Source organism: Mustela nigripes, chromosome 12, assembly GCF_022355385.1.
Source record: "Mustela nigripes isolate SB6536 chromosome 12, MUSNIG.SB6536, whole genome shotgun sequence".
Classification (NCBI taxonomy): Eukaryota; Metazoa; Chordata; class Mammalia; order Carnivora; family Mustelidae; genus Mustela; species Mustela nigripes.
The window spans coordinates 94,311,164-94,331,152 of NC_081568.1; the positions used below are offsets into that span (position 1 = coordinate 94,311,164).

The 19,989-nt window shown below is 42.9% G+C and overlaps 1 protein-coding gene across 4 annotated transcripts in view; it reads left to right on the plus strand.

The window, feature by feature from the left end:
* Window positions 1-7,138: 7,138 nt before the first annotated feature.
* MAST4 (microtubule associated serine/threonine kinase family member 4) overlaps window positions 7,139-19,989 on the plus strand; it is a 554,271-nt gene continuing 541,420 nt past the window's right edge. For all 4 annotated transcript variants that reach the window (XM_059417990.1, XM_059417992.1, XM_059417991.1 and 1 more), the window contains exon 1: window positions 7,139-7,816. In XM_059417990.1, the coding sequence (XP_059273973.1) occupies window positions 7,460-7,816 (357 nt within the window). In that variant the 5' untranslated portion in view covers window positions 7,139-7,459. The remainder of the gene's footprint in view (window positions 7,817-19,989) is intronic.

Sequence of the window (19,989 nt, forward strand, 5' to 3'; positions counted from 1 at the left end):
AAAGTCCAAGGATATCCCACTCTAGCATTAAGACCATCAAAGCAGCTCAGACGGAAATAGATAGTTTCTTACGAATAAATTGGGATGTTCTTCCCAAAAGGAGGCCGAATGGATATAGGGCAGTCAGATACTAAATACGTCTCTTGTTATGTTTACGCTCCAAGTGTATGGTCCCCATGGCACCAACCATGGACATTTTCCTGGGCATAACATTGATGTGGTTACTTATTCTGTTGCCCCTTATCTCAACTACCTCAAACCAGTCCACTTGATAAGGTCAAAATAGGAAAAAATAGTTTTCTTTGACTAAGGAGAAAGGAAGGAGGAAGGAATGTGGCTGTTGAGAGCTGGAATAGTCGTTCTCAATTTTGTCTGCCATCAGATTCACCTAGGGACTCTTGCTTTTTAACATTTTATTTTCAACTCACTTTAGATTTAAAGCGAAGTTGCAAAAATAGTACAAAGACTTCCTTAATATCCCTTACCCTGCTTACCCTAAAGATGAGCTTATATAACCATAGTAGAATCACCAAGAACAAGCATTAACATTGGTGCAATATTATTAACTAAACTACAGTCATGATTCACATTTCACCCTTTTTTCTACAAATGTTCTTTTTTACTCTAGGACTTCTTCCAGGATCCCACATTGCACTCAGTTATTACTTCTTCATTTCTGCAACAGTTGCTCACACTTTTCTTTATCTTTCATTACCTTATGTCTGTTGAAGAGTACTGATCAGTCATTCTGTACAATGTGCTTCAGTTTGGGTTTGTCATATTTTCTTATGATTTGAGTGAGGTTAGGCATTTTTGTCACGAATACCACAAATATGATGTGTATCATAGCGAGGAGTTTAAGATGTTGATATGTTGGGGCACCTGGGTGGCTCTGTGGGTTAAGCCTCTGCTTTCAGCTCAGGTCGTGGTCTCAGGGTCCTGGGATTTGCATGGATAAGTTGATGTCTGAGGGGTTTCTTCACTGCGTGCTTACTAGTTTTAACTTTGTATTGGATAAATATTGGGGGGCAGTATTTTTAGCCTATGCAAATCCTTTTTCTCCTCAAACTTCAGCTTGTTAATTTGAGCACAAATGCTTTTTAAAAAATTTTTACTTATTTATTTTAGAGAGAGAGAGTGCATGCACATGAGTTGCGGGGAGGGGGAGGGCAGGAAGGAGAGAATCTCAAGCAGACTCTCCAGCGAACATGGAATCCCATGTGGGGCTCGATCCCAGGACCCGTGAGATCATCAGCTGAGCTGAAGTACTTAACCAGCTGAACCACCCAGGTGCTCCTTGAGCACACGTCTTTGTCTTACCCGCAGCAATTATTTCTTTGGTGTCCGCCTTTTGGTGATGCTCTCCTTCCCTCTTCTTTTCTACATTTGTTAATTGCGAGGAAGCACTATCTTTGTTCTTACATTTAAGTTTTTATTTCATTATTTATAGGAGTTTGGACCTGTGGCTATTTATTTTATTCTATGGTTTAAAGTCCAGAACTATCATGATATATTCTGTTGCTCAGATGGGTCTACCTGTGGCCATGGGGAACTCCTTCATGGTGGTACTTATGTTGTTCTGACAATGTCCTACCTTTTTCCAGACATTCCTTAATTTGTGGTACCCTGAATTGTTCCAGGCTCATCTTGTTTTTCCTTGCCTTGGTCTTAAAATGAGCCATTCCTATCTGGGGAACTTGCTAAATCACAATGCCTAAGCTTCAACCAAATCACTTGTCAGAAAATCTTGGGGATGAGACACCAGTGTATTTTAAAGTTCTATGAGTAATTCTAATATGCAGCCATATTTGAGAACCAAACAGTCCTTTGCTAATCTTAATGTGGCTATGAAGTCCTCACAAATCTCTTAAGATTCTGATAGAGCAGGCTTGGGGTAGGGGCTGAGATTCTGCATTTGCAATAAACTCCTTTTATTGGAGTTATTGGAGTTATTATTTATCAGCTTATTGGCAAACCACACCTTGAGGAGAAAAGAACTAGAAGGCCCTATTTCTTCAAGTACGAAAAAAACTTAAAAATTGCCCTTAGCGTTGCAGACTGGCCCACGACTGTGGAAGGAGTTGCCACTTCCTAGGTTACTATTCAGCATCATTTTATTTTCTAATTAGTTAGGGTTGGTGGTGGAAGGAACTACTTGCCAAGCAGTGTAGACAGAGTCAAGGAAATTACTCTGTGAATTGAAAATGGGAAACAGAACCATTTGACTCTGAAAGCAAACCATGATAATGAATAAAAATGAGTAAATGTGTTTGCTTGTTTTCTGTTTCCTAAACAGGCAAAGAGTACTGAGTAAATCTTTTTGAAAAATGAAGAGTGATAATAAAAGAACATTTCATGCTGAAAGCATAACAAAAAAATCCCAGATGTGACTATCCATCTTGTCTGTCTTGGAAAGACAAGTGCAAAAGATTGGAATCTTCCATGGGAAATAGGTCACCATTTTGAATTTTGTTTAAATAGAATCCTCAAGGGAACATTATCCTCAATTCTTTTTGTGTATTAGCTCAGTTTTTCCAGCTGTTTTCAGAACATGCATATTCCTGTCCAGCTGCTAAGTTGTCTTGGTCTCCCAAAGGTAGTTGTATTCCAGGAGAATAGGAACAAAGTGGTTCAAAGAGATGCCCTCTCTGTCAGTCAGGCTCATTCCAGTCACCTTCTATGAGCCATACACATTTGCCCGATAAAATGGCTCCTTGATTTCCAAATTAGGAACATCTTCAGTAATCCTCAAGCTTTAGTATACTTGACACTCCCTTGGAATGGGGCTTAAAAATGTTGATTCCCATACCTTCTTTGGGGCCAGGGAATCAGCATCCTTTGTTCTCATGCTTGCGTCCTGATCTGATGTATTTCTCGTACAACTCACAGAGGAACCTTGATCTAAGAGATCAGATCAGCAGGCCCTCCCACCCCCTTAGGGCTGCGGCAGGCTTATTTTAACTTACTAACATAGCTTAGTTTCCCATCCTTCTCAACCTCTAGGTCAGAGACTCCAACAGCTGCAAGTCACGTTAGTACTCTTTCTCCCTTGTCCTTTTCAACTATCATTTAAAAATTCTACTTATCTTCTGGAACCTTGTCCTGTAACCCTTCCTCTCCTGGAGGCTTAGATACAGACAAAAGCCTGAGAAGCTGTGGGAGCTTTTCCTCCCAGCTTGGTGGTCAGAAACAGCCATGGGCTGTACTATGCTACACCTTTGGTTTAAATCAGAAATCGCAGTCTAGGCCACTTCAATGGCCATGTTTTCATTGACATTTACTTTGTCCTGAAATTGCATTTCATTGGTCAAGGGGGAGCAGGCAAACCTATCATTAATAATGATAATTAAGAAACCTGCCAAAAGTGTAAGATCATCATTTTCATAGTCTAAAGATAACATGATGGGCTATTAAAGAGGAACATATTTACTTGTAATTTTGCACTAATGTTTGTTTGGAGTTGATGATGCTCTAATTTCATGTAGGTAAGGCGAAAGGACAACTGAATTCAATTTTATTAAATTGTAGACCTAATCTTTAGGAGGAAGGTCAAAGCAATGGGAATGGACTAAGGATGTGATGACTCTTCCTCCAACATCCTCCATCACAGAGAGACAGAGCTTGACATTCACACTTGGCCTCACCCACAGAAAGAGACTGGCAGAGACAACAGAGACTCTCAGAGACAATATCTCCAGCTACTTAGGAGAACAATGTAGAAAACTGAGGCAAGTGTTTCATCACTGAACACAGTGATCACTGACTCAAGTGCCCAGGGGTTCCTGTCTTTGAACCAAGCACTTGGGAGCCTGTCTCATACAACCTATGGACACCGATCACCTAGTACTTCCTCATCTGTAGGCTGGTCTGGTTCTGTCATACAAAGCTATACCAGTCATAGCTTCCCAAGAGCTATGACTAAGTCATTTTTATTTTTCTGGCTCTTGCCACAGTGACAATACAGGAAAAAAGCCTAAAAAAGGTACTCTTTATACCTAAGAGTACGGACATCTATGAGAAGTCCTTTTGTTGGGGTACTTTCCTTGACACTGAGGAAGATGATTATAATTTATCAGACAAGAAAACCACAGGATTCGTAAATCAAAACTGATTTTGTTTCAATGGTTTGGCCAAACCTCAGCATTTGTCCATAGGTCTAATTGTGATATTTTTGAGGAACTAATCTGACCTTCTGATCACCTTCTATGTATAGAGTCATCCTTTGAGTTTGCCTAGTTCTGGTCTGGAAACTCTAAGCCTGTACCACAGTCATACTTCCCTCATGGGTCAGCCCTGGGGATGACTGGATACACTGCTTTCGACTGCATGTGTCAGGGTGGAGTATGAAATATATTTAGGTGATTGCAACTAGCATTTTTATTTTCAATGAAATACAATAAAATATCAGACTGCATTGCTTCTGGGAACTTAGGATAGGTATCATTTCATGGAATTTTATTTGTAGTTGCATTTATATGTGTCATGAGTTGTAAACTATATTTCTTATGAAGGGTTAATGTTTAAAAAGTTAAATACTGATCCAGTACTTGATTTTGATCAGTAGAGTCTAAGAGCATGAACGCTGAGGCCAAACTGTTCAAATTTGAATCCTGGCTCCGTCACTTGACAGCTGTGTGACTTTGGGCAAATTACATAAGTTTTCTATGCCATAGTTTTCACACATTTCATATTTGTAATATGAAATTAATAATAGTGGCTACCTCACAGGGCATAAGGATTACAAAGTTAACATTTGTAAAGTATTTAAAAACATTGTAAGTACCTGACAAATGTGGGGTGGGGGTGGGGGGAAACAATTTGTTCTCCAAGTATCCTTTCATATTCTTTTACATATTGAATCAAGACAACAGTATTCCTGCTCTGTGGATATTTGTAATGTAGCATGTAACTATGTGCTTGAAAGAGTGGTGTGTTCTGAATAGCATTATACTGGAATGTTGAACGGCGCCTCAGAAGCGTACCAGTGGGTTCAAACCACAGTTCTATATCTCGCTTGCTGTGTGACATTTGGCAAAGTTATTTGACATTGCAAATCTTCAGTTTCTTCATCTATAAAGTGGGGCCAATTGAGTCTGTCTTATAAGATTGTTGCCAGGGTTAAATGAGACCACCTATAGACAATGCCTAGGGCTCAAGCAAGAATTGCTATTATCGTTTCTTCTGTTAGTAATTCAGATCATGTCATCGCCTCTTCTTTTCCCATGCACTAAAAAGTAACCTCTCCTTTTCTTTCATGTGAATGGTTTGCTTAAGTCCTGATTTCACTTTGGCTCTGCCAAATCAGCCACATAGGGGTTCAGATAAAGACCAGTACTCCTGACTAAAAAAGCAATTGTGAGGTCCAGGACTGCATTCTGACCACCCCACTGTGCTCTCGCTTCAGCCTTGCTGTCACAACTTAGTCAAGGCACTAGAATTGTCCTTTTGCCTCAGCAGGTATTCACATCCCCACAGATAATCCTGAAGTGTCACAATATATGCCTGACAGCCAGAGCCCGCTTTGCAGTATATGGCTGTCTATGGCAATAGGTTCATGCCATATTTCCTTCCCCTTCATCCTGGGGGGAGGAAACTGATCAGGACAAAGCTTGCTGTCCAGTATAATGAAGCACTTTGTGTGATGTAGTACTTGTAAATACTGTGATAGCATAAAAGCGCTCATTAGCTGAAGGGGCTTTCAACTCCAGTCCTTTAGTTCTTAAGGACCTTTGGCAAAACTGTTCTGATAAAGAGAAATCTAAGATTCTTGAGGACCTGTTAACTGTTTTTCTGTAACTCTCCCCCATTCTTCCATGACACATTGTTCTTGTAGCACGACCACAGCTTTAAAAAATTAATAATGGAGCTATATTATGCAGCATCAATCTCTTGTCTGACCATAAGCTCCTCAAGGGCAGGGGACCTGCCTTATTCATCTTTGTATCCCCTGCAAGCACCTGGCACACAACTCAGTCAGTGTCTATGGAATTTAATCAGGTTGAATTTATACCCCAGGTCACAGTGCCAGATCTCAGAACAGGGCTGGAGCTGAAAGCAAGTGAGGAATCATTTATTTTCCACTGCTAGACCCAGTGCTGGCTTCCAAGAAATGTAAGTCACTTAGTCACCCAGAAGGTGCATTTTCCAGTCCAGGGGAGGACAGTAAGGTGAGTCTTGTGCCTTTGGTGAAAATTTTTTCTCCTAATTCTTAGGGGTAAGGAAAATGAAGCACTTGGTCTTGCTTCCTGCTGGCTTATAATCCAGGGATAGGAAAAACTAAACTGGAAATGTAAACTCTTTTCATGCTCTACTTAGCTGATGTGGAGAGACAGGCAATGGTTAAGGCCACAGAGTCCTTTCTAATTCAACTTTGTTTAGGCCTGGGCACAGTACTGGGCACATTCTTGTTCCCAATTAAATATAGGGGCATTGTTTGTTATTTTCTTCTCTTTCAAAGGTACAAGTCGTTGGCTTAAACTTTTAGTTTATACACAGAAATAAGGAAAATTGTCATTGGAAAAAAATATGTATATATATATATATATATATATATATATATATATATAATTGATAGATAATGTTCTGCTTATAGCTTGACAAGACAAATATTAATATCTCCATTTCCAGCTGAGGAAACTGAGGCCCAAGGAGTTTAAACGGAGAATCCCAGATTGGTTAATAGGTCGGTTTAGATCGATTCAGTTTGGGACAGTTTCCCTCTTTCTGCTCCAGCAGGCATGTGGGTGCGTGACTGTGTTTCTTTTTACTCTTAAAGCCCTACTACTTTTTCTTCTGGTCAGTTTCCTCGATTTTACTTTTTCCAAACAAAGTCCAGTTCTTCTCCAAGGTCTCGCCGCCCCCTCAGCCATCTCTCCAAGGCATTCCAAGTTCGCAGTGCCAGGTTTTGGCTCGGATGCCTGATTCCACTCCCACCCTCCAGGGTCCCCCCTCCTCCTCTCCGGAGTCCCCTGGGCCCCAAGCGCTCGGGCGGGATCCCGTAGTCCGAGCCTCGGCCCCGCCTCCCCTACCTGACGCCCGTGCGGCCGGGGGCGCCGCAGCCTCCGCCCACCGGCGCGCCTGGCCCGCCATTGGTTCCCCGGACTGCCCGTCTCCTCCGCCGGCCCCGCTCCTGCCCGGAGGCAGGTTTTGCTGGCGAAGCCGCAGTCCCGGTGGCGCGGGCGCGGCGCGCACGGGTTGTGGAACGTAGAGCGCGGACTCGAGCTGGCCTGTCCCCGCGCGCGGCAGCCCCCGTCGTCCGCCAAGTCTGGGCGGCTGGTAAGTTGGCGGCGGTCTCCGGCTGCCGTGCCGCGGCCATGTAGTCGCCGGCGGGGCTCCCCGCAGCCCGGGAGCGTCAGCGAGAGCGACCCGGAGCCGCGCAGCCCGCTGCTTTCCCTGGAGACGCTGAGTGCGCGCCGCGTCCCCGCCGCCCCCCGGGCCGTACTTTGGGCCCGAGAGGGAAATGGGGGAGAAAGTTTCGGAGGCGCCGGAGCCGGTGCTTCGCGGCTGCAGCGGCCACGGCCCCGGAGCTCCCGCCCCTGCGGTGGCCGCCGCGTCCTCTCCAGGCGCTTCCTCGGCCGAGTCCTCCTCGGGTTCAGAAACTCTGTCGGAGGAAGGGGAGCCCGGCGGCTTCTCCCGCGAGCAGCCGCCGCCGCCGCCGCTGCCGCCGGGCGGCGCCGTGAGAGCCCGGCCGCCGGCCGCGTGGGCTCCCGCGCGCGTGGTGCTTGAGCTTGGAGTCTGTGCGCCGCCGCCGCAGCTCTCCGGAGGAACCGCGCTACCCCGGGGCAGCAGCGCGTCCCAGGAAGAGCAGGACGAGGAGGTGAGTTCCCCCTTCCCCCGCTCCCCGCCGGGTCCCGGCTATCGGAAGACCTCAGCTCTGCGCCCCGCGCGGGGCTAGTGGCAGGGCGCACCCGGGGCATGGGGACAGGGAGGGAACCCAGGTGCTCTGCCCGGAGGCCGGGGTGATGGCAGTTAGGAGCCTCTCGATGGTCTATTGACTACCCGTGACTGTTACCTCCGCTTGTGTGTCTTCAGGCGCTCTCTGAGAGTGTGCTTTCCAAGATGTCAAAGCCGCGAACTCACTGTCCGTATCTGCTACGATGGGTCTGGGTACGGGTGTGATCTGGACGCCTAGCTTGTCCCCGTAACTAAGAGCTCATTTTCCGAAGCGGGCGTTGCTTCCCGCCTCAGCTTTCGGGCGGAGGGGAGTGTGGTGAGGGGAAGAGACTGTGTGTGGGTCCTGGCAGACGAGTGCGGGCCGTGCCGCGGAGTTGCGCGGATGCTGTCAGGGACGCCGGCCCGCGGGATCTCCTGCGGGTGGTTTTGGCTGGTCCGCGCAGCGTCGGTTTCCTGTGAGAGGGGCACTCTCTGCTTTCCGTCCGCCTGCAGCGCCCATTCGGGTTGTTCCCGGGTGTCCAGATGCGCGCGGGTTGCCAAACTGGATAGGGAACCTCCCATTTTCTGCGAGGGCGGGGAGGGGGACTGTGTCCATCCTGGTTTGTTGGAAGAATGTTCTTCCAAAACTTGTCGGTTGCGCCCCCGACACGTTGAGCATATGACTTTGGTGTCCTCTCCACTGCTTTCCTTGTTTTTCGTTTTTTGTTTGTTTTTTTGTTGTTTGTTTTTTCGGCCTTTGGCGCACGCTTAGAAAGCATGGTGCTCTTCATTATCTTTAAGATTGTTTGCTTGGGACTGTGGTTGTGAAGAAGTCATCTTGCTCAGGCATGATTATAAATAAAACATCATCCTAACATAGACTCCTTGTGAAGTTAATTCTTCAGTGACAGAATCCTATTTTTCTTCTCTCTTGTGGGGTTAGCTTTAATAAGCAATTGTCCTTGACTCTCAGAATATGCAAGTTGAGGTCAGTGTCCTGACATTGGGCCCCAGGGATCTCAGTCTGGACGCAAAGAGTGAATCTGGCACAAGGGGGGAGAGTGAAGTCCTCGATGTCACGTCAATGGCCAGCCTTCTGCCAGTATCCCTGACTGATTTCTCTATGCTCAGAAGGAATGTAAGGATCCTGGACAGGTGTCTGGAGACCTGCTTTCTAGAACTGTCTCTCTGCTCTTGAGTTGTGAGGCCTTGGGTGAATTGTTGCATTCCTCTTTCAGTTTTATCTGTAGAATGAGGGATTTGAACCAATTAACTTCAAGATAATTAATTAACACATAAATGTGGGTTTGGTTTTGTTTTTGTTTGTTTGTTTTTGCTGCTCAGGAATTTAGGATGGCTGAATCATTAAGATTGATCCTAGGGACAGGATGCTGGGAGTTAAGCTGAGTGCCATACCTATCACAGGGCTGTCAGGGTCCCTCAGTGGCTCTGTCTCATTTTGAAGATGCCAGGCATGTGCCAGGTATTTTCCCTGTGATATCTGCCTCAGCTTTAAGAGGAGCACACTTGTCATAGGGCAGCTAGGGGTATGCCCTAACTCATTGATTTACTACTGGATCTCATTTAATGTTGTCATTAGTAGAAAAGATGCCTAATGTTTTCTGGGTAGCTAGGAGAGGGTGCTCTGGGGTAAAGGACATGGTCTCGCGTATCTTGGAGGTGGGGGGATGTAGGTAACTTCTCACTTTGGATCCTGATTACATAGCTGATTTATTGCCTGGCCTTAGGGTGACAGTGTTTGACTTTCTCGGAAGTGGATATAATGATAGCTTATTTCACAGGCAATGCAGTGAGGCTTCGTTGATGGAAACATATTTTGAAAAGTGCAATGACTAAATAAATTTGGTCAGTATTTGTGAAATCTCAGAACTGGATGTAAACTGATACAGTATTACAATTTATTGTGTAACTTACTCTGTGTCAGGGGTTGCTGGAAATTATCCAGGAGTGGAAATCTTGACTTGCTCTGAGGATTTTAAAGTGCAACTGTAACTGTGGAGTTTTTAACCTCCTTAGGAGGTACAGAAGTGGTAGTCTCGGTAAAAGGCCTTGAAGTCCAGTGTGTGGCGTTTCTTGTTTTGTTTTTTTTATTCCCCTACAGGTGATCATATGGTGCAGTGATTTTTTTAACTTATGTGGGGATCATGAGCTTCTTTGAGAATCTAATGTAAGCTCTCCATCTGTTCCTATGAAAATGCTCATAGATACAAACACCGTCCCAGAGGGTTCAGTTAGGTTACAAACACTAAGTTTAGTGGGAAGGCCTGGGTTTGCGTCCCAATGCTGTCACATTAGATGTGGGATTGTGGACCACTCAACTCATGTAAGCCCTGGTTTTTGCACCATTAAATGGGAATAATAATGATAGAGTTAGGCATTTTATACATGCCATTTAATTTAATCCTAGCACAGTATCTAACATAGAGTATTAAGTGCTAAGTAAATATTAATTTTTCAGGTTAACTTGTGATGAAAATTTTGTGACATGAAATTACGAACTTGGGCTGGCTTGTTATTTTTATTTATACATAGATAATCTGCTGCTTTGAGAGAACCTGAGGCTGTGTCTGTTCAGGTTATTCTGATTTTATTAGCGTAAGCTGGGAAACAGATTTTATTTGTATCAGGTTGTGTTATGGCAGGGCAAAGTTAGTGTAATGTTAGTTATGCTCCAGCAAGGCCCTGAGTATAAAGCATTAAAAGGCTTAAGTGCAACCCATAAAATGGGAAAAGGCTCATTTAGTTTTTGAAATTGTTATGTCTAGCTTGGGAGAGTCATTGCTTTCCAAAGTGTGTTTTTTTCTTTTTACAGTAACATACTCTGTAACTTGTTAAAAAACAGCAAAATTCAAATACGTAGTATATAATTGTGGTGCTAATTTTTTTGGCAACCTTGTGCAAGCTGATTTGACTATCTAGTAGTGTCTTACAGTATTTTGTGTTTTATCTTACTTTCAGTATGTGTGTGACTTACTAAGTGTTACAGGCCCTTTATGCTTTTGGTGCTTAAAACAATGGTTTGACAAGGCAGCGACTGTAGTTCTTTTGTACTTGAAACACTGGAGAGTTAGAGATGGCTCATGTCATTTTGTTTAATAAACTGCACCTGACTCCCTCTGCTGCTTTCTGAAGCCTTTGCATTTGGAGTCTGTGAGTTTTGAGAGGTAGTGGGCTCTATTAGTCTATTGTGATCTAGATTGGAGGACTGTTCTCTGATCACATGTCTCAGACTTCTGGGCACTCCGCTCTGTCATTTCTCAAAGCAACTGTGGAGGACACTAGTGAAATATTCAGGTGCTATTTTGCTGCTTCACTGAACTCCTCGATGGCAGGGATTTTGCTTTGTATGCCTAGCACAGTATGTCTAATACATTAGTAGGGACGCAGTAAATATATGTTGAATGAATAAGGAAAAAATGGCATCTTTGAAAATCATTGTGCATTTGATTGAAGGGTGACTGTATGTGTATCCATTTGTTTTTGTCTGTTGGGAGTTATGCTCAGACCTCTAGATCTCTTATCAAAAATATCTCATGGATCCAGGTTTTTCTTTTTTCTTTTTTCTTTTTTTAAGAGAAAGGGAGAAGGAGGGAACAGAGCAGAGGGACAGGGAGATACTTTCATGCAAGCTCCATGCCCAGCACAGAGTCTGATGTGGGGCTGGATCTCACATTCCTGAGATCATGACTTGAGTGGAAATCAAGAGTCCAACACTCAACCGACTGAGCCACCCAGGCGTCCCAAGATCCAGGTAAAACCAAATCACTGAGGTTCTATTCAAAATACCTTTGAAAGGACTTGTGTATTAAATCTGCTTTTCACTGTATATATTAGAACTTGAAACTTTGAAGGATTCTTAGAATGGCTGAAAAAAAGGCTTAGTGGTTGAAAGGCTTTTCAACTCCATATAAAGCAGCTCACTTATACTCTGCAACACTGAAGGACTTGTTTTGTTGACATACGTTCGGAAAGTTTCCTGTGTTAAGTAAGCACAGTAATGGGACGTCTCTGAACTGTTCTATTAATTAGTGTTTGAGTTTGAGTACTGCTTTTAGTAATACTTGGCGTGTGCCATGTGATAGTGAGGCAGCAGATAAATTTCTAGTGTTGATTACTTAAGCAAATAAATAGCAAAAACAACCATGGATTCAGTAAAGCGCCCCCCCCCTTTAAGATTTTATTTTTTGAGAGAGAGCACGCTTGCGTGCACCAGTGAGCATGGGGCGGGGCAGAGTTGGGGAACAGAGGGAGAGGGAGAAGTTGACTTACTGCTGAGCATGAAGCCTGGCTCAGGGCTCTATCCCAGGACCCCAAGCTCATGACCTGAACCAAAGGCAGCCGCTTTACTGACTGAGGCACCCTGTCCCCTTCAGTAAAGCTTTTTGGGTTTGTATTTTATTAATCACAGCAGCTACATAATTTGAACAAAAGTAGTGTATAAATCTTGGTGCATTTAACAGCAAGAAATTTCAGCAAGAAAGCCATGAGTTTAAAGAATCAGTCAAGCAGTATGTATTGCATGAGATTCTTACAAAGCATTGGCCTCAGCTTTAAGGGTCTAGAGTGGATGAGACAGAGATAGCTTGGAGCTCACGGAGCTTCTAGTGTAGTTGGGGTGAGATAGTCCCTAAACATACAATTATTATGGTTTCCCAATTATTATTGGTTTCCCAGGTGGTAAATGGGTACAGAGGAGCAGACTGTGAGGGAGTGTGTCTGTATCATATAACTCATTTAATGTGGAGGTGAGCATTGCCTTACTGAGGTGGCGATATTTGAGCTGAGACCTAATGTATGAGTTCGAAATAGCTGGGAGGAGGGAAAGGGTCAGAGCGATGCAGAGAGCAGGAGGCTGTGACGCCAGAGAGAATATGGTAGGTCTGTGGGTCATTTGGCATGGAGGAGGGAGCATGGCATCCCTCCTGATGATGCTTGATAGAGATGTAGCGGGTCGTCCAGAACCTTGTGGACTTCATTACAAGGGTACTGGGAGCCATTGAAGGACTGAATCAAGAAAGTGGGATAAGATTTGTGTTTTCGGAAGGTGGGAAGCCTGAAAGCCTAGCTCTTGGGAGCTGCTCATGTAGCCTGTTTAAATGTTCCAGGGTTGGAGCTGATGACCTAGAAGAAGGCATCTTGATAAATGGTGTGTACCTGGAACAGGGCTCATTCCTGGTAGTTCAGGTTCTCTAGGTAAACACATGGGAAATATCCTAGAAAAAGAATTTAGCTCTCTTCCAGAGATTATCGTATTGTGATTATCAGTGCTCCTTTTCACTGTGATGAAAGCCTTAAGCCCATTATTTTCTTGGAGGAAAAACTTTTCATGGGAATGGTGACTGAGAAGAGGGGCTTGCAGTCGTTCATTTCCACAGTAAATTGTAGGAAAACATTTACCCAAGGTGAATACACGGTGAAATTGCCCTGAGATTGTATGAGCTTCCCTGTTGGTGGGAAGTGTGGTGTTTGTGAGCTAATACACGTTATGAGAGTCTAGCTTGTTTTCTTGTATTTTTCTGGAGAAGGAAGGGTCAGCATCAGAGAACTAAGGATTTTGCCCTTTCCACCTCTGGTCTGAGGTATTTTAGGGAAAAGTCAAGTATTTATATTTTGCCACTGTTTTAGTCAATGACCAAGCTATGTTATCTACACAACGTATGAATGAATCCAGTTGTTTCCCAGTTTGTCCCTTTGAGGAAGGGGATAGAAGAACTATAATGTGGGGTGCAAAGATGACAACATGTAGAAAGAGCTTGTTACAAAGTTTCTCACAGGGACACCTGGGTGGCTCAGTCCGTTAAGCGTCTGCCTTCGGCTCAGGTCATGATCCCAGGGTCCTGCCTACTGCTCCTCTGTTTGTGCTCACTCTCTCTCTGGCAAATAAGTGAATAAAATCTTTAAAAAAAAAAAAGAAAATTTATCACAATGAGGAGGATCGATAACCAGGTGGCCTGACACTAGAGAAAATTGAGTGTGGTGTATGTGTATGCATGCACATTTCTATCTTAGAAAAGATGATTACACTTTTTAGATGGAAGAAACCCCGTGCCATTTATAATCACATTATCACAGTCTGTAGTGTTGTCTGGAAAGGTCTTGTGCTCCTCTCTTTCCTCCCATCAGGTCTAGCAGCCAGGCCAGTTTTTCCTCTGCTCTAGGGTCCGTAGTGTCTGAGGGTTCAGACTAATGACACTCGTTCAGCCAGTAATGGGTTGTGTGACTTGGAAAGGTTTTTAATGATGAAACTGTTTCCTCATCTGTAAACTGGGCATGACAATGTTTATTGCAGAGGGTTGTCCTGAGACTTAATGAGATGTTTTCTAGAGTCCCCAGCATGATGCCTGGCACATAGTATGTGTTCCATAATGGCATTTGTTCTTACTACCGAGTATGGAAGAGCTGGTTTATGCACACTGTGCACGCCATCGCCAGGAATAATTAGAAGCCTAGAGTTCCTTTCTCTGGTGAATTATGCTACCAGCATGTTTTATTGGCAGGCCCTTTCATTCATGAGTAGGTAGATACGTAACATAGTTATCACTTTTAATTTCATAGAGCATCTCTTATAATGTACTAACAGGAAAACTTTATGGTGTATGGTTCATTAACCCTTCTATAAAGATACTATCTCTCTTTTACTCATGGAACCTCCTCTTAGTGGTCATTTATTAAATAATATCCTAGGAGACTCTATGCATATGTAAATTACTTGCTGTGCCCAGGGATTTAGTCAGAAGGCAGCACATCAGCCTGGTGGAGAGGCTGGTGAGATGACCATGAGCTTAAACATTGTGGCTAATGATTTGGAGACTCAGAAGAGAGTGACAAGACACATTAAATGATTTTCTGGAAGCCATCTTTGGTTCACATAAGCATTAGGGTCAGGTGGGACAGAGAAGGCAGGTGTTCAAGGGGTCACCCCAGTTTCGCAGAAAGGAAATCTTTCAGAAGTGTGATAGTACTTTTAAAAGTGCAAGAATTCCTGTATGTATATTGTGCTGACCCCACCCCCTTTTGTTTTGACCCTTTGGGGTCAGTGTAAGCATGTCATCCTTTAAGGCAAAAATAAAAATAATCTCGGAGCACTTACCTTATAACTCATGCTGGTGCAGGGACTGCGGTTTGTTTCCCTCTCACCAACCTCATGCACTGCCCTACAAGCCTGTTCAGGTCACTATTTACATAACTTTGCATTGTTCAATTCAGAGATTCTTGTTCTCTTATGTTTCCAATATTTTGTCTGATTTTTTTTTTAATCTGGTACTGTTGTTTTGGATTAAAGCATAAAAATTCAGCAGAAGTCTTGTCCTCGGAATCTTCTGTATACTTGTCTCTTTCCCTCTCTGTGCACACTCTCACTGTGTTCATAATCCCTGGGAAGGATAGATAGGCGAGAAACCGTTCCCCGGAAGGCGAAATGTTGGTTCAGGACCGTGGTCAGCGGCACACATACAATGGAGTCACACTTCAATGTATAGAATTCCTGTGCAGTTTCTGGTGGACCTTCCCATTTCTCTTAATGAAGAGCATTCACGGCTTATTTAATGATTTGAATTCACAACTGTCTCACATGTGTCTGTGAGACAGCCTATGAATTTGTACCCTAAGCTTGTACTCTTTTGCCAGCCCATCAATTCCTTTCTTGGACACAGTCGATATAATTTTGATTATGGTACTTATTTCCACTGAACCTTTCAGCCCAAATGGTTTGTACTGATATTGGGGGCCGGGGGGAGGTAGGGATGTGGGAGGGCGAGTGGAAATACTGACAAATCGGCTTTCTTTTCTTAACTAATTTTATACGCTATCATGTGGAAAATGAAAATTTAATTTTATTATTCTTGAATTTGTAATTTAGTGCTGTTTTCAGGGGCGGGCAAGCTCACAGGTGCAGCTTGTTTAGTTCAGGTAGTAGAATATACATTAATAAACTCATGTCAGGTGTGGGTCTCTTGGCCTCTGCCTTAGAACTTGGTCAGTTCATTTTTAATAAGCTGAAAAGGTAGGTGTGTACTCCTGGCTCATGATTTTGTGCCTTTCTCTGCTGGTTTTGAAAATAATACCATCATATCCCTGACTTCTGGTATTGACATTTGTTTTTAGGCATTCCTTTAGGCAGAGATGGGTATACCTTTTGCCCAGTAGGAACGGCTCCAGTGCATCATTGGTGGAAGGAAAATAAAATTGGGTTAGAATTGGTTAAAATCTTAGGTCACTGTATATGTCATTGGGACTTCGATTACAGAAGTTACAAATTTAAAATTGCTTCCTGGGGCAGTCATTGCTACCTAAGCTACATTAAGGTGTTGAAATAGGATGCAGTGGTGATGAAATCTATTTTGTATATAAAGGTTCAAGGATTATTTTCACAAACAGCTTTTTTTAAATGAATAAATATGTTATGGTGTCTAGCTCCTACACATGTAACATAAACTCAGAAAATCTGCTTTGTTACTCCTTTAGCTTTAGCTGGAATGCTTAGCTGAAATCCTCTGAAGCTTAATTGATATGGTTTGAGGCTTATTTGAAGTCATCATCCCCTCAGGCTTGTTTTAAGAGGGCAGCTGTGGGGATTCTCCCTCAGGTGCAGCCAAGGGAGGAGGGGAGAGTTGCTCCACACAGAAGGGCAGCCTGAGATTTGCTTGTTTGGAGAGAAGTCATCCTTAAAAAGTTTGACCAAGGGCGCCTGGGTGGCTCAGTGGGTTAAGCCGCTGCCTTCGGCCCAGGTCATGATCTCAGGGTCCTGGGATCGAGTCCCACATCGGGCTCTCTGCTCAGCAGGGGGCCTGCTTCCCTTCCTCTCTCTCTGTGATCTCTTCCCTTCCTCTCTCCTACTGTGATCTCTCTGTCAAATAAATAAATAAAATCTTAAAAAAAAAAAAAAAGTTTGACCAAAAGAACACTTCATACTCCTCTTACATGAGTAGAGTACCTGTGAGGAAGACGCAAGAAAAGGCTGTCCTTTCATTTTTGTGGCTCTCTTGTGACTAGCGAGTAGAAGCTCAGGGTTAAGTTGGTGCGGCTTTAGTTTAAAGATTATTGTGTGAGCATCAGAAAGCTACAGTCAAATCAGGAAAGACTGCCTTCTCTTTGCTCTGTGTATCGGTCGTTTAACTTACATATCTATTATTTGAAATACTACTTTTGTAAATTTATTGTACCACTTAATGTCTTTGGAATTTCTTGGTGTTTTTTTCTAAATACTTTGAGTAAGTTATCCTCATAAGCTGTTGACTGCTGGCTAGTAAGAAAAATAGGGTCAGAGTGGTTCTAAAACATTTTAGGACTACTTTTAATCTGCGGTGATGGATGGCTTTTAGACATAGTGCAAAAATCACTATTTGAAGAAGAGATAAAATGGAAATTACAAGTTGGAACTCTCTTAATTTTATTAAAAAGTCAACATCACTTATTTTCAGGAGGAAATTGGAACATTTCCACTTGGAGCAAGCTGAGGGTAACAGCTTTAAAATTGGGGAATAAGACCAGCTTGGGAGGAGTTATACCTGGAGAGAAGCAATTTGACATTTTGGCATTTTTTCTTTATTCCCCTTGTGAAGTGTGGCTGTCGGAATTTTAAAAAGAACATAACAAACTACATTAGTTGAAAGATTGTAGTAAACTTTCAATTGAATAGAATGTTTTTGGGAAAAGCCTTTTTTGGTTATGAAATTGCGTGATTCATCAAAAACTCAGAAACTCTTTTTGTTCTCACTTTCTGTTTTCTCTTCCCCCCTGTAATGTCCTGGTGTGGTTTTCCTGCCTTACTATTCTGTGAACAAGGTACTTTTTTCCTTTACCTTTTTTTTTTAAACAATTTGACATCTTGTCATGCTTTAGGGCTTTCACTTTGGGCATCAATCATCTTTGAAAACCATTGAAGATGTAAAAGTGTGTAAGAGGAGGTAGAGGGTGAGGATAAAAGTGCCTGCACTGTTCATGAAAGTAGATATCTTTTTTAACTTTAAGAGTTGAAGATCGCTCACTGTGTTGTATACCTGAGACTAATGTAGCATGTGCCTCAACTGTACTTAAATTAAAAGGTGGAAGATAGCAGAAGTTCTTTTTCTAAGGGTTGTGCTGCATTTCTTTGTTCCTGGGTTATGCCAGATCTTGTCTTTACTGTTAACATTTGTACAGGACTTTACAGGTTGCATAGCCTTTTCTGATGCTTTATTTGATTTCTCAAATCAAATGTGGTATTATTGATAATTAATGTCTCTCCTCCACTAGATTGTAAGCTCCTCTGAGTGGGAACAGCATCCTATCAAGTCAAATCCCTGCTCCAAGAATAGTGCATGGGGTTTAGTGGACAATCATATATTGCACAAAATTGCATTTGAGGCATAGTATGTGTCAAGGCATCATTCGGAGGGCTCTACATGCATTTATTCATTGAACTTTTACCAAAGTTCTTTAAAATTTAATAATTCAGTTGGTCCACACTACCATGCTGTAGCTGTAGCTAAGTGACCTTCTTAACATTATATACCCTGCATTCCTTAAGGTCCCAGACTCTTGATCTCTCTGTATCCAAGAGCCTAGCACAGAACCTTAGATGATGTGACAAGAATAAACGAATAATCATTAATGAAAAGACATACTTAGCAGATAGGTCTCTGTGCCTTTGGCGTGAAGAGTTTGGTTGAAGAGTCTGTCTGTAGAACTTAAGGTCACGGCTAAGATTTAAAGCTCTGATCTGGAGTTTCAGGTCATTAGTTAATGGGCTGAGTGAGTTTCTACAAGTGAGGATTTTAAACTATAAACCAATTTTTATTTTCTGGTTGGCTTTGGGAAATTGCATTTGATCATCACAATCACACTTGTAGCAGTAAGCCGTTATTAGCCACATGTTGAAAGGAATTATTTTTATTTCTGGTGAAATATTGATAACCAGCTTTAAAACATTAACCGTGATACTGGGCTGTACTCACTGGTGCTTAAGAAAATGCTGCTGTCAGTGGAAATGAGTTGCAGGAATTCTGGTAATTTTATGAGTAGTGGCTGAGTATTGGCGGACGGGTTGGGAGCCTCAACTCTTGTCTTGACTTCTTATTAGGTGGATTACAGCCTCTGGGATTTTCACATGGGTTGAAACAAGAGGTCCTTTGCTGCTCCAATTTTTTGTTTCTCTCTTACTACAGAAACATTGGAATTTTAAAGTTCTTATCAGTGTATAATTTGTTCTAGAACTATTTATTCACATCTTTCCTTTGACAGACTTGGTCCCTGTGTTTTCTGATTTGTGGATAGGAATATATTCTTGAAAGGAATTCTGACAAAGACATTTACTCATAGATTCTTCCTTCCAGATTATGCTGACTTAAACATATAGGAAAAAAAAGTTTCATGTTCCATTTTTATTCATCTTTTAGAATTACTTGGTATGTTTCTGTCAGTCTTCCAAAGAAAGAGAGGGTACTATCTCTTAACTCCCAACCCCTGCAGAGGAGTTGAACTCTGGATAACAGGGTCAGTTTTGCATTTCGTTTGATGCTTTAGCATACTGTTGTGTGCATCAGAAGTGATTGTTCGGGGGCATCTGAGTAGTTCAGTCGGTTAAGCTTTCAACTTTTGATTTTTAGCTCTGGTCCTGATCCCAGAATTGTGGGATTAAGTCCCACTTAGGGCTCTGTGTTGAACAGGAGTGTGCCTGGGATTCTCTCTCTCTCCCTCTGCCCCTCCCCCTGCTAGTATCCTCTCTCTTTGTTTCTCTCAAACAAAAACTAAAAAAGAAGTGATTGTTGTAGGTGAAACTATAAAGGATGGTATGGTCTTTTAGTATTAGCTCCTGGGGACTCTGACTACCAAATTGGGTCTTTTCCTTTAGAGCCGTCTGCAAATCCTTCATCAGTGGCAGAATCTGCTTTTTATTTTACTGTAGGCTCTAGACAGAAAAGGCTTGGGTTTGAAATTTTCTTACCGCCCAGAATTAATCTCTCTGGGCCACATGGCATGTCACCAGTCTATCATTCTCATGTCTAGACCAACAATTTTTATTTTTAAAAGATTCTTCAATTTGGAAGATTTGTATGGTGTCCGCTCTAGCCGGCAACTGGGGCTCTCCTGCGCTGTTCTAGCTCCTAGCTGCCCAGC